This window comes from Taudactylus pleione, unplaced genomic scaffold, assembly GCF_031769625.1.
Source record: "Taudactylus pleione unplaced genomic scaffold, aTauple2 ptg000609l, whole genome shotgun sequence".
In the NCBI taxonomy this organism is placed as follows: Eukaryota; Metazoa; Chordata; class Amphibia; order Anura; family Myobatrachidae; genus Taudactylus; species Taudactylus pleione.
In genome coordinates, this window is record NW_028285011.1 from 16,331,423 (window position 1) to 16,344,316 (window position 12,894).

The 12,894-nt window shown below is 40.1% G+C and overlaps 1 protein-coding gene across 2 annotated transcripts in view; it reads right to left on the reverse strand.

Annotated features, from left to right (window-relative positions):
• DMD (dystrophin) overlaps positions 1-12,894 on the reverse strand; it is a 2,214,077-nt gene that overhangs the window by 1,059,983 nt on the left and 1,141,200 nt on the right. For both annotated transcript variants that reach the window (XM_088454197.1, XM_088454193.1), the window contains 2 exons: positions 9,145-9,292; positions 7,003-7,152 (listed from right to left, as the gene is read on the reverse strand). In XM_088454197.1, coding sequence (XP_088310323.1) covers positions 7,003-7,152; positions 9,145-9,292 — 298 coding nt within the window. The remainder of the gene's footprint in view (positions 1-7,002; positions 7,153-9,144; positions 9,293-12,894) is intronic.

Below are 12,894 nucleotides of genomic sequence, written 5' to 3' on the forward strand. Positions count from 1 at the left end.
CTTCACTGTTGCCTGCATACACTCATTATTGTACCACTCTCCAGCCCTTCGGCGAACAAACTGCCTTCTGTTACAGCCAAATATTTCAAATTTTGACTCGTCAGTCTAGAGCACCTGCTGTCCTTTTCTGCACCCAATTTCTTATGTTTTCGTGCAGAGTTGAGTTGCTTGGCTTTGTTTCCATGTCAAAAGTATGGCTTCTGGTCGCAATTCTTCCATGAAGAATGTTAGAGACAGTGTTTGTTGGGGACCCAGGGTGGTAACAGGAGTAGACCCCGGAACAGGTTTATACTGAAAGGTGGGTTGTTTAATGTGAATGTTGGTAGACATGAACAATAAGATAAACTTAAGTCCAGTAATAAACAAACTAATATATGTGGCAGGAACGAGTGGGAATAAACGAATGGAGTGAGTGGGAATAAACGAATGTCCAGATCAGTGACAGAGATGAATGAGGTGAATCCAGATAGACTGTAAGAGTGAAGTGGATATCCTGGTATGCTGAATAGTGGCTGAGAGGGATATCTGGAAATGCTGTGATGATGGCTGAAAGGGAAATCCGATAATGCTGTGATAATGACTGAAAGGAGAGTCCGGTAATGCTGGGATGATGGCTGAAAGGAGAATCCGGTAATGCTATGATGATGGGTGTGCAGGAATGGGTTAACTTAGGAGCCAGGTTCAGGCACGAGTGGGTCTGGTGGAAGGTTCAGGACTGATCTCCAGCTAAGTGCAAGGCAAGGCAGAGCGGTGCAGGCTATGCAGGGAGCCAGAGGCTGACAAGGAGCTAGGGTAAAAACCGGAGCACAAGTCTAAGGTTCAGGAACGCAGAGAACTCTCTCAGAGCTGACGCTGTGAACACGTTGCACTGACAACTACAGGGCGCTCCAAACACCCTTACGTATCCAGTAATGGAACGTGATAGGCCAGAGAAAGCAGGTGACCCACAGACGATTGGCCTGCTATGTCACATGATCAAAGACAAGATGGTGGCGCCCAGACAGCCATGATGCAGAGAGACCACTAGACTTACCCTTGCCAAAATGGTCCAACGCTGGCACACCTCTGCATACATGCAATGCCAGTCTCCACACGCCAGCTCCCCCGCCAGAAAGACCGCGCCACAGTACCCTCACTGGTAATGACCGCAAACCTCCACGCCGAGGAAACCCTGGTCGTGACATAGACCACTTCTGGACAGACTTCTCCGAACAGTAGATGGGTGTACCTGTGTCCCACTGGTTTCTGCCAGTTCCGAACTGATGGCACTGCTGGACATCTTCTGATTTTGAAGGGAAGTAAGCATGATATGTCTTTCATCTAATGCACTAAGTTTCCTTGGCCGACCATTGCGTCTATGGTCCTCAATATTGCCCATTTCATTGTGGTTCTTCAGAAGAGCTTGAATAGCACATCTTGAAAGCACAGTCTGCTTCGATATCATTGCCAGGGAGAGACCTTGCTGATGCAATATGACTACCTTGTGTCTTGTTGCTGTGCTCATTCTTGCCATGGTGTATGACCTGTGACTTTACACTGTGTTCTACAACCTCTCCTTTGTAGCAGAGTTTGGCTGTTCCTCACCCAGTTTTAAGCCTCTTACACAGCTGTTTCTGTTTCAGTTAATGACTGTGTTTCAACCTACATATGAAAATGATGATCATTATCACCTGTTTGGTATGATTGGTTAATCATACTCCTGACTATAATCCTAGAAAATTCCTGATTTTGTGCAAGTGCACCTAGAAGAATCGATGCTGTTTTGAAGGCAAAGGGTGGTCACACCAAATATTGATTTGATTTAGATTTCTCTTCTGTTCGTACACTTTGCATTTTGTTAATTAATAAAAAAAAAACTATTAACACTTTTACTATTGAAAGCATTTTTACTTTGCACCTTTTTTTTCCCACACCTGTCTAAAACTTTTCCACAGTATTGTATATATATATATATATATATATATATATATATAATCTTGTAATTTTTCATTTTGTTTGTAAAATATTTTATTACTGATACCTATTCACAGATAGCAGCATCATTTCAAACTACTGTAATACAAAGCAAAACAATGTATTAATTCGGCATGTTTACCATCTGTCAGTCTAATAACCAACTACAAAACAATATGTGAAATAAAAGTAAGATCTAGATTTTTTTTCTAGTACATTTCTGCTCTTTCATGTTACTTTTGTTGCTGTTGTTGCTGCTGCTGTAGGGCACCAATCTCTTAGACTAAAAGCCTAACCATAGCAGGAGGTATTTCTAAGTATGTCACTTGCAAGGTCAAGACTCAAAAGGCAAATTCCATTCCCTGTCACATTCAAATGAAAACTGGCACAATTCTGTAATCTGCCTTACAAAAAGTTGTCTTTTGTAATTTACTGCTTCACGCTATTCACATTGAAAATGAAAATACCTTTTGTACTGGCAAATATAATTTTAGGAGGAATAATTAGTTTTAATTAGAGACTATTAAATGGTTTACAGCAGCTGTGAGATACCACTCCCCCGTTTGAAGAAATAACGGAAGCTATGCTGTCGGGGGTAATCAGGTTGCAGCTGTGAGCCCAATGAAAAGAAGACCTTTTTTAATAATCTCCTCACTTTTTTTATTTGCTTGTATTTTTTAATTTCTTTCAAGTAGATTACTTTTAGCTGACTCATTGGCATAAAACTGTAAAATATTTGTGTGTTCTATTCTACATCTTCAGTTTAGAGGATACATGATGTACTGTAAATTGCTACAGAATACTGTTTTTTTTTCCAGTTGTCCAATTTTCAAGTCAAATACAGAACAGCAATGTGCAAGCTCGATCAGTTACATTAAAGCAAAAGCAATTTACTGTACTACAAATTGAAGTTAAGAGTAAAGTTCATCTCTTCTTAAGCATTTATGAAGGAATTTACCATATGGTCTAATGCAGTAGACCTAGTCCTTGTCTACATTTAAGTATTGTAACATTTTTACTTAGTGTGAATTGTGAACACTGAACATAGTTAGCTGGGGATCAATAGGTAAAGTTCATATTATGCCACACTATAGTGCACCAAGTTAATATTGATTTAAATTACAGCGCCCTCCACTTCAAATTATGCATAACATATTTAGCTGGGGATCAATAGGCAGTTTTATTATGCCACACTATTGTGCCTCCACTTCACATTGTGCCACATTACAGTGCCCCAGTAAATATTATGCAACATTATTGTGCCCTCCAGTTCTTATTACACCAAATTACAATGAGCAGGTCATATTGTGTCATATTTTGTGAAATCCCTGGTGGGTCCTGGTAAATTGTAGCCACGCAGTAGGGCATTGCCTACGGAGTAATTCATTTAGTGCAGATGTAGTGCAACTGCTTGCTGGCAGTCATCAAGGCTGTGGCTGAGCCAGCTGGCAGCTACACGCAGGGGACCAGAGCACAGTGCTATCAGATTCCCCTGACCCCTCCTTACCAAACACTATCTCTCTGCACTACCTCCCCCACCCCTCCATACTCACCATTACCTATCTGCACTACCCCCTGACCCCTCCTTACCAAACACTCTCACTGCCAGGGGCAGAAATATGGGAGACAATGGAGGCACCTGCCACCGGGCTCCAGCATTGAAGGGGCACCTCCTCCATTGCCCACAATATATTCACCCCACTTAGGGCTGTAGTGTACCATTACGGCCACCCAATACATGGCACCTCTTCCTGGCAATGGAGAAGCCACTATACACTAGTGGAGAGCTCTGTGTCAGACCATCAGCTGCTGTCTATCTATAGCCTGTCCCTACTCATTGGTGTTGCTGCTCCTCAGCAGCTTATTTGTCAGTGTAACATGTTCGGCGCCTCCTTCACCCACAACTCTCCTCACTCCTCCATACAGTGTCAGTGGCTGTGACAGATGGGTACCAAATAAGAAGTTGCCTCCGGGCGCCTGGGATGAACTTATGCCACTGCTCACTGCACTACCTCCCTGACTCCTCCATACTCACCACTACCTATCTGCACTATTCCCTTGACCCTTCCATACCAAACACTATCCTTCTGCTGTCTGTACTATTCCCCTGACTCCTCCATACCATACACTGTACTGCCTACATGACCCCTGATGCCCACCAAAAGCTTCCTTACCCACATATCTGACTGCCATGCACAGGGGTAGAGATCACTGACCTCTCCCATTAATAGAAAGAGAGAGTTTTATAGTATTCTATTTTTAGTATAAAAATAGACTATAAAATATTCCCCTTATAGCTGGCCACTCCCCCTCCAGTGACTGACCACACCCCTTTGTGGGCCTCTATTATTGCGTTCCCCTGTTGGCCCTTCATGCTCCAGTATGCGACTGAATGATAAGCTTGTACCAACATCTTTGAGAATAAACAATTCTCAGGTAGTCCAAGCAACTAGACACTCAACTTGAAGACTAAAGCTGGCCATCCACTATACAATTTTCTGTCAGATATCTGTCCAATCTGGCTGGTTGGAATGAAAACCTGGTAATGTATGGGAGCAAATGACAGTCGATCATATGGTATTAAACATTGAAAAAAGGACAAAAAAAATTGTTCAAATTTGTTAAATTTGTGTGTTTTAACCAATTTGTCTTAACAAACATTTTTGCCTATTTCCAGTGTTTGTGAGCAAATGGATGACTGTCATTTGCTCCCATACATTACCAGGTTTTCATTCCAACCAGCCAGATTGGACAGATATCTGACAGAAAATTGTATAGTAGATGGCCATCTTTACAGAGAATTTAAAAATGTAATCCCAGGAGTGCCAGCTCCATTTACAGTACATTAAGTGTAATTTTGAATAGAATGATTAGAGGTTTCACTAAATCATAAATTTCAGTTCTATTAAACAATGTACAAATCTAATACTGTACTGTTGCTTTATAGTAATTAATGTGTTGCGCCTGAAAGCAGCTAAAGATGCCGTTACCTCATTATCCATTTATATCCAGAGAACTGATTTATGGTTACATTGAAATAAGTTCAGATGCATGTCTTCACTTGTGAAGATGCATGTGTCCAGGTTGAAATGCAATGACTCCCCTTGCGACCCAAATTGATAATTATATGCTGAGGACACTGCTATCATTTGTTTGGATCAGAGCATTTGCTTAGGCAAATTTGTATAAATTGTGCTGCTCTTATCTCACAAATATATTAATGATAAATTACTACTGTACAAAAAGTCATGGTTGTAAATTTGGTGCAGTTTTGGCCAAAATATATTAAGTATTATAGTACTTACAGTAGTGATTATATAATATAACACATTTCATGGCTACCTAGTGGTCCATACAAAAGAAGACCACAAGTGTAAATGAAAATGTGCTAAAGGAAATATTTTTAGGTTACACTATATATTGTAAAGTGTTTTTATGTTGGTTATTGGTACATTACATTGACTTCCTTCATGAGATGATGGCCACTTCTTGCATCATTATTAAAATATTTACTAAATGATCATTATGATAAACCTTATACATTTTGTTAATACTTTGACAAATTACCAATGGTTTAAATCATCCTGTAAGTATATAACTTTCAAATGTTATTAAAGACATCCAAGATGTGGTCTAAGACAATAGGGATGACACTTTTAATCCAAGGATTTAAAAAAAGAAATCAGTGTTTCCCAAACATGGTCATCAAGACACGCTCGGAGTCCAGGTTTTAAGCATATCAATGCTTGACAACAGATGGTTAATATGATGGAACAAATTAATTTTTCTGTGCTCAACAATGTATATCCTAATGTTGATGTACGTTGAGTACCAAGTTTGGGAAACAGTAAACTAAATCATAGATTTTCTCCTGCTCTTTATATTTGTAGATAGCCTGACTTTTCCAAGCCACCTATATACATTATTTAGTTTAAAAAGTTGTTAGCCAAGGCTTGTTCCAGAGTTTGCGAAGTAATTACAGTACAATCATTAGTCAGGAAGATAAACCAGAGAAGCTGACATGAGAGAATTGCTAGTCCAGACAAGAAGCCATTCTGATTAATTTTTTAAGAGAAATAAAAGATAAATAAGATTGTTACTTTAACAGTGATTGAATTACCTACAGTAAGTGATATATACATGTTTACCAAAAATAACCTACAAGTTGTAGCCTTACATTTTTAAAATAACAATCAGTTTAAGGAAATTGAATTCAATTCACAGTTAATTGAGATTTCTTAAGCCACATGATACATTGCAGCCTAGAGATTTTTTTAAAGGTCTCTTTGCTGGGTACCAATGACTTACACTTTAAAATCAGTACTTGTAAATCTGTGGAAATGATGAAGACTCTGATGCACAGAGAGGAAATAAGGAATTACAGTGTGAAAAGAAGTAACGGAATGCCATAGCAAGTACTTATAGTGTTTGCATGCAGTGTTACATGACATTTTTTAATGGCTGAAGACAAAACATGCAAATCTATAGGCAGGTCTTAGGCGAATATATGCAAATGCTACATTTGCAATGCCATCGCACGGCTAACATACACACGCTCTCTGCCTACGCTCACATTCATAATACCTCCTAAACCAGGTCAAACATCTGACCCCCGAAGGAAATCGAACCCACACCCAGCATTGAGGCAGGTCAGACCTTACTCACAAATTGCTAACTTTCCAGGTCACATGGGAAGCTCAGACTAGGTTATGCACGCCCATTCAACGGCATTCAAATGCACAGGCACGCCTGCGTTTTCCCAACCACCCCCCCGTCACCACCCTCAAATGCTCTCTGCCTGTCAATCAATCTGCTAATGCCCTGTGTGAAGTCCGTTGTGTCCATGCGTTCACAATGGCGAGTTCGCGCAGTGCGATGCATACGCATGTGCAGTACGCAACAATCAACCGATATCAAACACATTAGCAACTGCGATCCATGCTGACTCAGGCCCACTATCCCTATTACATACAGCACTGGCAAGGAACAGGTCACTGCTTCTCACAAGATAACAGTGAATTAATTTCACAATAATATTGGTCTACTAACCTTTATCCAGCGCTGATTAGCCTCTTTGAGGCCACTTTCAATTTTTCGCTTTTCTTCTGGTACGATCGTGACACTTCCTAGTGCTGTACTTCCAGCTTCATTTAATTCTTTCAGGAATTCCTTGCGTGGTAGAAGCTCTTCTACTCTGAACTGTAAAAGTAAAACATGTTTATTAATTATACTGGATGCCTTGTATATTTCTTGGCGCAGATGGATGTAACAGTTCTGCTGCCTTAGGTATCAGCTAGTTAAACATTTGCATTAACATAACAACTACAGTGTACACATTATAAGATAGATGACAATTCTATATTAATGGTGTGATAAAATATCCATTGGATATAAGTTTGCCAACTGAATTATACCCTATTGAGGTAAGCATAAGTTGGTAACCACCAATAAGGGGCCGACGTACTAAGCTCTGGAAAGTGATAAACTGGAGAGTGCTAAACTACCAACCAATCAGCTCCTAACTGTCATTTTTCAAACACATCCTCTGACATGACAGTTAGGAGCTGGTTGGCTGGTAGTTTATCACTCTCCAATTTATCACTTTCCAAAGCTTAGTGGATCTCCTCCTATGAATGGTAAAATCAATTGGATGATGATGAAGATCATCACTCATCATCATCATTAGAATTGAAAGGTGCCACAGTGCTCTGCAGCAGCGGAGAGTTATGAAACACAACAACATAAACCAGGGACATGCAATGTAGACAAAATAATTGCAGAAAAGTAAACTAAGGGTAGGGAGGTCCTAGCTCATGAGCAAGCTTACATTCTGATTTAAAGAGAGCCCAACTGAAACAAGAGTCGGTGTGTCTCAGAGTGAAGTTTGAGATAGTTGTGGGGGTATAAGATTGTGAATAATATAGGTAGAAGTACAGTAAGCTCTAATAATGAAATTCATTTTTAAAAAGCATTTAAGGATTAGGGGACAAATGTAATATGTTGAGAGTTTAGAAAATGTGAGAGTTTAGCAGTAAACTCTCACATTGGTCGAGTTTTATCTTCAAAATGGGAAAACATCTGGATGAGAGTTTAAATCGTGAGAGATTTTTTAGGCTAAAAACATGCGAGTTTGCTTGTTCTCTGACTCTATTACTTTTGACGAGTTTAAAAAGTGTGAGAGTTTACTGCTAAACTCTCACATTTTCTAAACTCTCATCCTATTACATTTGGCCCTTGAAGGCTGTTGGAGTGTCTGACCAGGATGGTAAGTAATTCCTTAAGTGGGTAGCAATGCAGGAAAAATTTTGTGAATGAGAGGTGTTACTTACTGTAAAATGAGTAATCTAAGATGGCTGTCCCTTACATATGGATTTGCGGGATGTAGTTAATTTACTGGCGGCCGGGTTGCCTGCCGTCGGAACTCCCGACCCGGGACTAAAGATAGGCATCGAAATCCTGATGCCTATCTTTAGCCCGATGGCAAAATCCAGACAGACGGCATCCACAGAGGAAGATTAGGGTTAGGCACCCCTCTCTGGAGTGCTAGGTTTATGGTGCGGGATGGGGGGTAAGGGTTAGGTACCCCCAGGGGGAGGTTAGGGTTAGGCACCACTAAGGGAAGGTTGTGGTTAGAGGGGGGAGAGGGGTAGGGTTAGCATACTTACCACCCCTGTCCGCATCTTCATCCTTCAGGCTTCCGGCGTCGGGACCCATTCCAGATTTTCCTATGCACTTTATTTCATTATTTAATTTTTATTCACTATTTGACACTTTTGTATTATTATAAGTATTAATATTATTAGATGTGTTTACTAATATGTTGCATACAAGTAGAGTGCCTAAATTGTTATTTTTTTTATTCTCTCTCATATATATATATATATATATATATAATCCAAAAGAAAGTAATAGCTCTCACCAAAGACTTTATTCTTCATCATAGTGCAGTCAAGGTTTGGTCATAACCTGGCCTTCCTCAGAACATAGCCCGCATCAAATAACTAGCTACAAACCTGGTTTGTAATTTTTTTTTTCTTAAGTGGGGGCGCCAAAGGCACATTTCGCCCTGGGCTCTACTTGGTCTAGAACCAACCCTGAATGCACTAATGTGTAATATACAGCATTCACATTCAATACTCACAATAAAACATTTAACAAATCTAGTCAAAATATAGAAACATAAAATATTACCTTTACTTTGTCCAGTAATTCATTTAGTTGAATCTCATTCCCTTGTTCCGCTGGTGTACTAGCAATTTTCTCTGCATCTTCTAGCCAAAATCGAAAGTTATTTAGGTCTTTGTGTAGTCCATATAACTTATTCTTTTCCTCTTCTAGTCTATAAGACATTGGCAGGACTGTATTAAGCATACTGTATATCTTGCAGGGGCACTTTTCAGTTGGGTGGCAAAGAAACAAATGATCTTGTTCAACTTTGAGCTATCAGGTGCCAGAGGCCAATAAAAGAGACAAATCTCTGTGACTCAAGAGCATAATTATGAGTCTTAGCAGTCCATCTGCCTGGTGTGAGGCCAGCAGCATAGGGTGATACATAGAAGGAGAGGAAACATCAGGGTATTCAATTAGCCGCAGGGTTTATCCCATGACTAATTGCCGGGCAAAATGCCCGTAGTGCAGGGAAAGACTATTGAATTAACTAGCCTTTCTCCCGCACTGAAAAATCGGGTTTCACATTGCGGAAACACACGGATTCCGCGTAAACTGTGGAATCATTGTATATTTTCCCTGCGCGCGAGCCCGATTTGGTATTTTTTCCACGTACTTTACCTTGCACCTCCATGAGCTGCGAGTCTCAGTCTGACTGTTGGGACTCAAGCTAATTGAATAGCTCCGGTGCAGCAATTAGCAATTGAACACCTCCCATAGTGCCCTAAAATCCCTTTCCATCTAAATACATACAGTATAACAATTCAATATTCAGAAGAATTAAGGACATACAGTTTAGATAACTACAGTATATCAGACTAGTAATTGCAACTGGTGTGCTGAAGTGTTGGGGTTCCGCAGAAGTCAGATCCATAATTGTTCCTCATACTATATTTAAAATAAAATGCTGTGTGCACTTCAAACCTTTGTTATGGTATAAACTTTCTCTTAAGTTGAAACTGTTACTCACATTTATGATATAAGAGTGGGGAATGGGTGAGTGGATACTAATTTCTGAGATCAAGAGCACTGAACTTAAGAAACTAATATACAGACATTAATGATAGACACAGACATTTTCCAAATTGGTATAACTTGTAAAGGAAAAACACTCAGCAAACTGACAATGGTAGAGGCTCATGTAAGAATGTTGCAAACAGTGCCATAACAGGGTTGAACTAGGCCCTGTGCCAGGCCCACCCCTTCAGCGCATTATGTTGAACTGAGGGGGTGTGGCTGCCAGCTCTGCCCGTAGTGTCCGCAGGATGCTCCAGGTGGCTGTACAGGTTGCAGGGTGCATGTCTGGAGTACCCAAAGGCCATGATACTGGCTGTCCATGCTATCCAAATGTAAGAGCGTGGGGCAACAACAGTGCTACCCCCTGGTCTCTGTGCTCTGGGTGACAGAACTTGTTTAATTCTTGTTAATTCCCTGGTGGAAATTGTAAATATATAAATATTTACACATTTATACAAATGTTTTAAAGTTTCTAATGAGCTAGTAAACACAGTTGATGCTTGGCACTGTAGCCAGTGCTATTCCTGTACTTTTAACCAATGACCTTTTATATATGGTCATCTTCCACTATTTACATGGCACTCAAATCCTTACAACATAGATATCCTTCTTTAAGTAAACAAAAACTATAGACATATTTAATAAAAATTATTCCAGTCTTCACCTCCTGTGTGTGTTTCGGTACTACATGAGCTACTTTAACATTGAGACCATCCATTCGGGCTCACTAATGAGTTTTCTTATTCAGCAGGTATGTAGTTTGATATTGTCCCATTACTACATTTTGCCATTTATATTTCAAAGGGACTCTAAGGCTATTTTCTTTTTAACTTCCTTAAACTTAAATGCAACAAATTTAATATTATATTGTTAGGATTTTACCTACAGTAGTTTTTATAACATTGCTACAGTAGTCAAACTGGTATCGTGTCAAAATCCAATCATTCAATCCAGTCTTAAATATCTTAAAATTGTCAAAGAATCAACAAGTGTGTGAATAACAATAGATCCAATACATATACGGTAAGCATGTGTGAGGAATATAAACTTCCGTGGGGGAGTCAGATGTGGGGAAAGATTTACTGAAGTGTGGTTTAACAAAATGACATGTATTTTGCGGATTTATATGTTGTTTGTTAATTGTGAAATTTACGAAATGACCAAATCGCACATAAAATATCACGGTTTCATATCGAATTGAAACAGTCATCTTGAATTAAGCAGAAGCCTAAGCATTGATATATATTTTATAATTTTATATATATAATTAATGAATAATAATAATTCTATATATATATTAGGGGTGTGCACCGGCCACTTTTCGTGTTTTGTGTTTTGGTTTTGGATCTGGATCTTTCTTCGTGTTTTGGATCTGGATTGGTTTTGCCAAAACCACCCTTCCGTGTTTTGGGTTCTGGGTTTTGTGTTTTGGATCTGTATTTTTTTGAAAAAAAGCATAAAAACAGCTAAAATCACAGAATTTGTAGGTTTTTCTGCTCCTATGCTATTATTAACCTCAATAACCTTAATTTCCACTCATTTCCAGTCTATTCTGAACACCTCACACCTCACAATAGTGTTTTTATGTCCAAAAGGTTGCACCGAGGTAGCTGGATGACTATGCTAAGCGACACGAGTGGGCGGCACAAACACGTGACCCATCTAGGCGTGAAACTGCAGTGGCAGACAGGATGGCAGTTTGAAAAACTAGGCCCCAAACTGTACATAATGCAAAGAAAAAAAAGAGGTGCAAGATGGAATTGTCCTTGGGCCTTCCCACCCACCCTTATGTTGTATAAACAGGACATGCACACTTTAACAAACCAATCATTTCAGCGCCATGGTCTGCCACACAACTGTGGCTGAAATGATTGGTTCGTTTGGGCCCCCACAAAACAAGCTGGCAATTAATCTGTCCCTGCACAAACTGGCTCTACGGAGGCAAGATGTCATCCTCATCCTCCTCATCCACCGATTCCTCACCCTCTTCAGTGTGTACATCCTCATCCTCACAGAGTATTAATTCGTCCCTGCTGGAACCACAGGTCCCTCTGTACGTTCTGGAGGCTGGTCTCCCTGGAAGAGTTGATAATTCATTTTATGAACATCATCTTCTCCACATTTTGTGGAAGCAACCTCCTACGCCTTTCGCTGACAAGGTTCCCGGCTGCACTAAACACTCTTTCGGAGTACACACTGGAGGGGGGGCAACTCAGGTAAAATAGAGCCAGTTTGTACAGGGACCTCCAAATTGCTTCTTTTTCCTGCCAGTACAGGTACGGACTGTCTGACATGCCTACTTGGATGCTGTCACCGATGTAATCCTTTAACAGACAGATGCATGCTTGTCGCTGCTGCTTTGAGGATGCAAGTGCGGCTACAGCCCACACAATTCAAAAAGACAGAAAAAAAAAAGAATATTTTTATTGTTTGTGGAGCGCTTTTTGAGGGTTACACCACCCTTTAACAGACAGACGCACGCTTGTCGCTGCTGCTTTGAGGATGCAAGTGCGGCTACAGCCCACACAATTCACAAAGACAGAAAAAAGAAGAATATTTTTATTGTTTGTGTAGCACACTTTGAGGGTGTCACCACCCTTTAACAGACAGACGCACGCTTGTCGCTGCTGCTTTAAGGATGCAGGTGCGGCTACAGCCCACACATTTCACAAAGACCGATAAAAAAGAACAATATTTTAATTGTTTGTGTAGCACACTTTGAGGGTGTCACCACCTTTTAACAGACAGACGCACGCT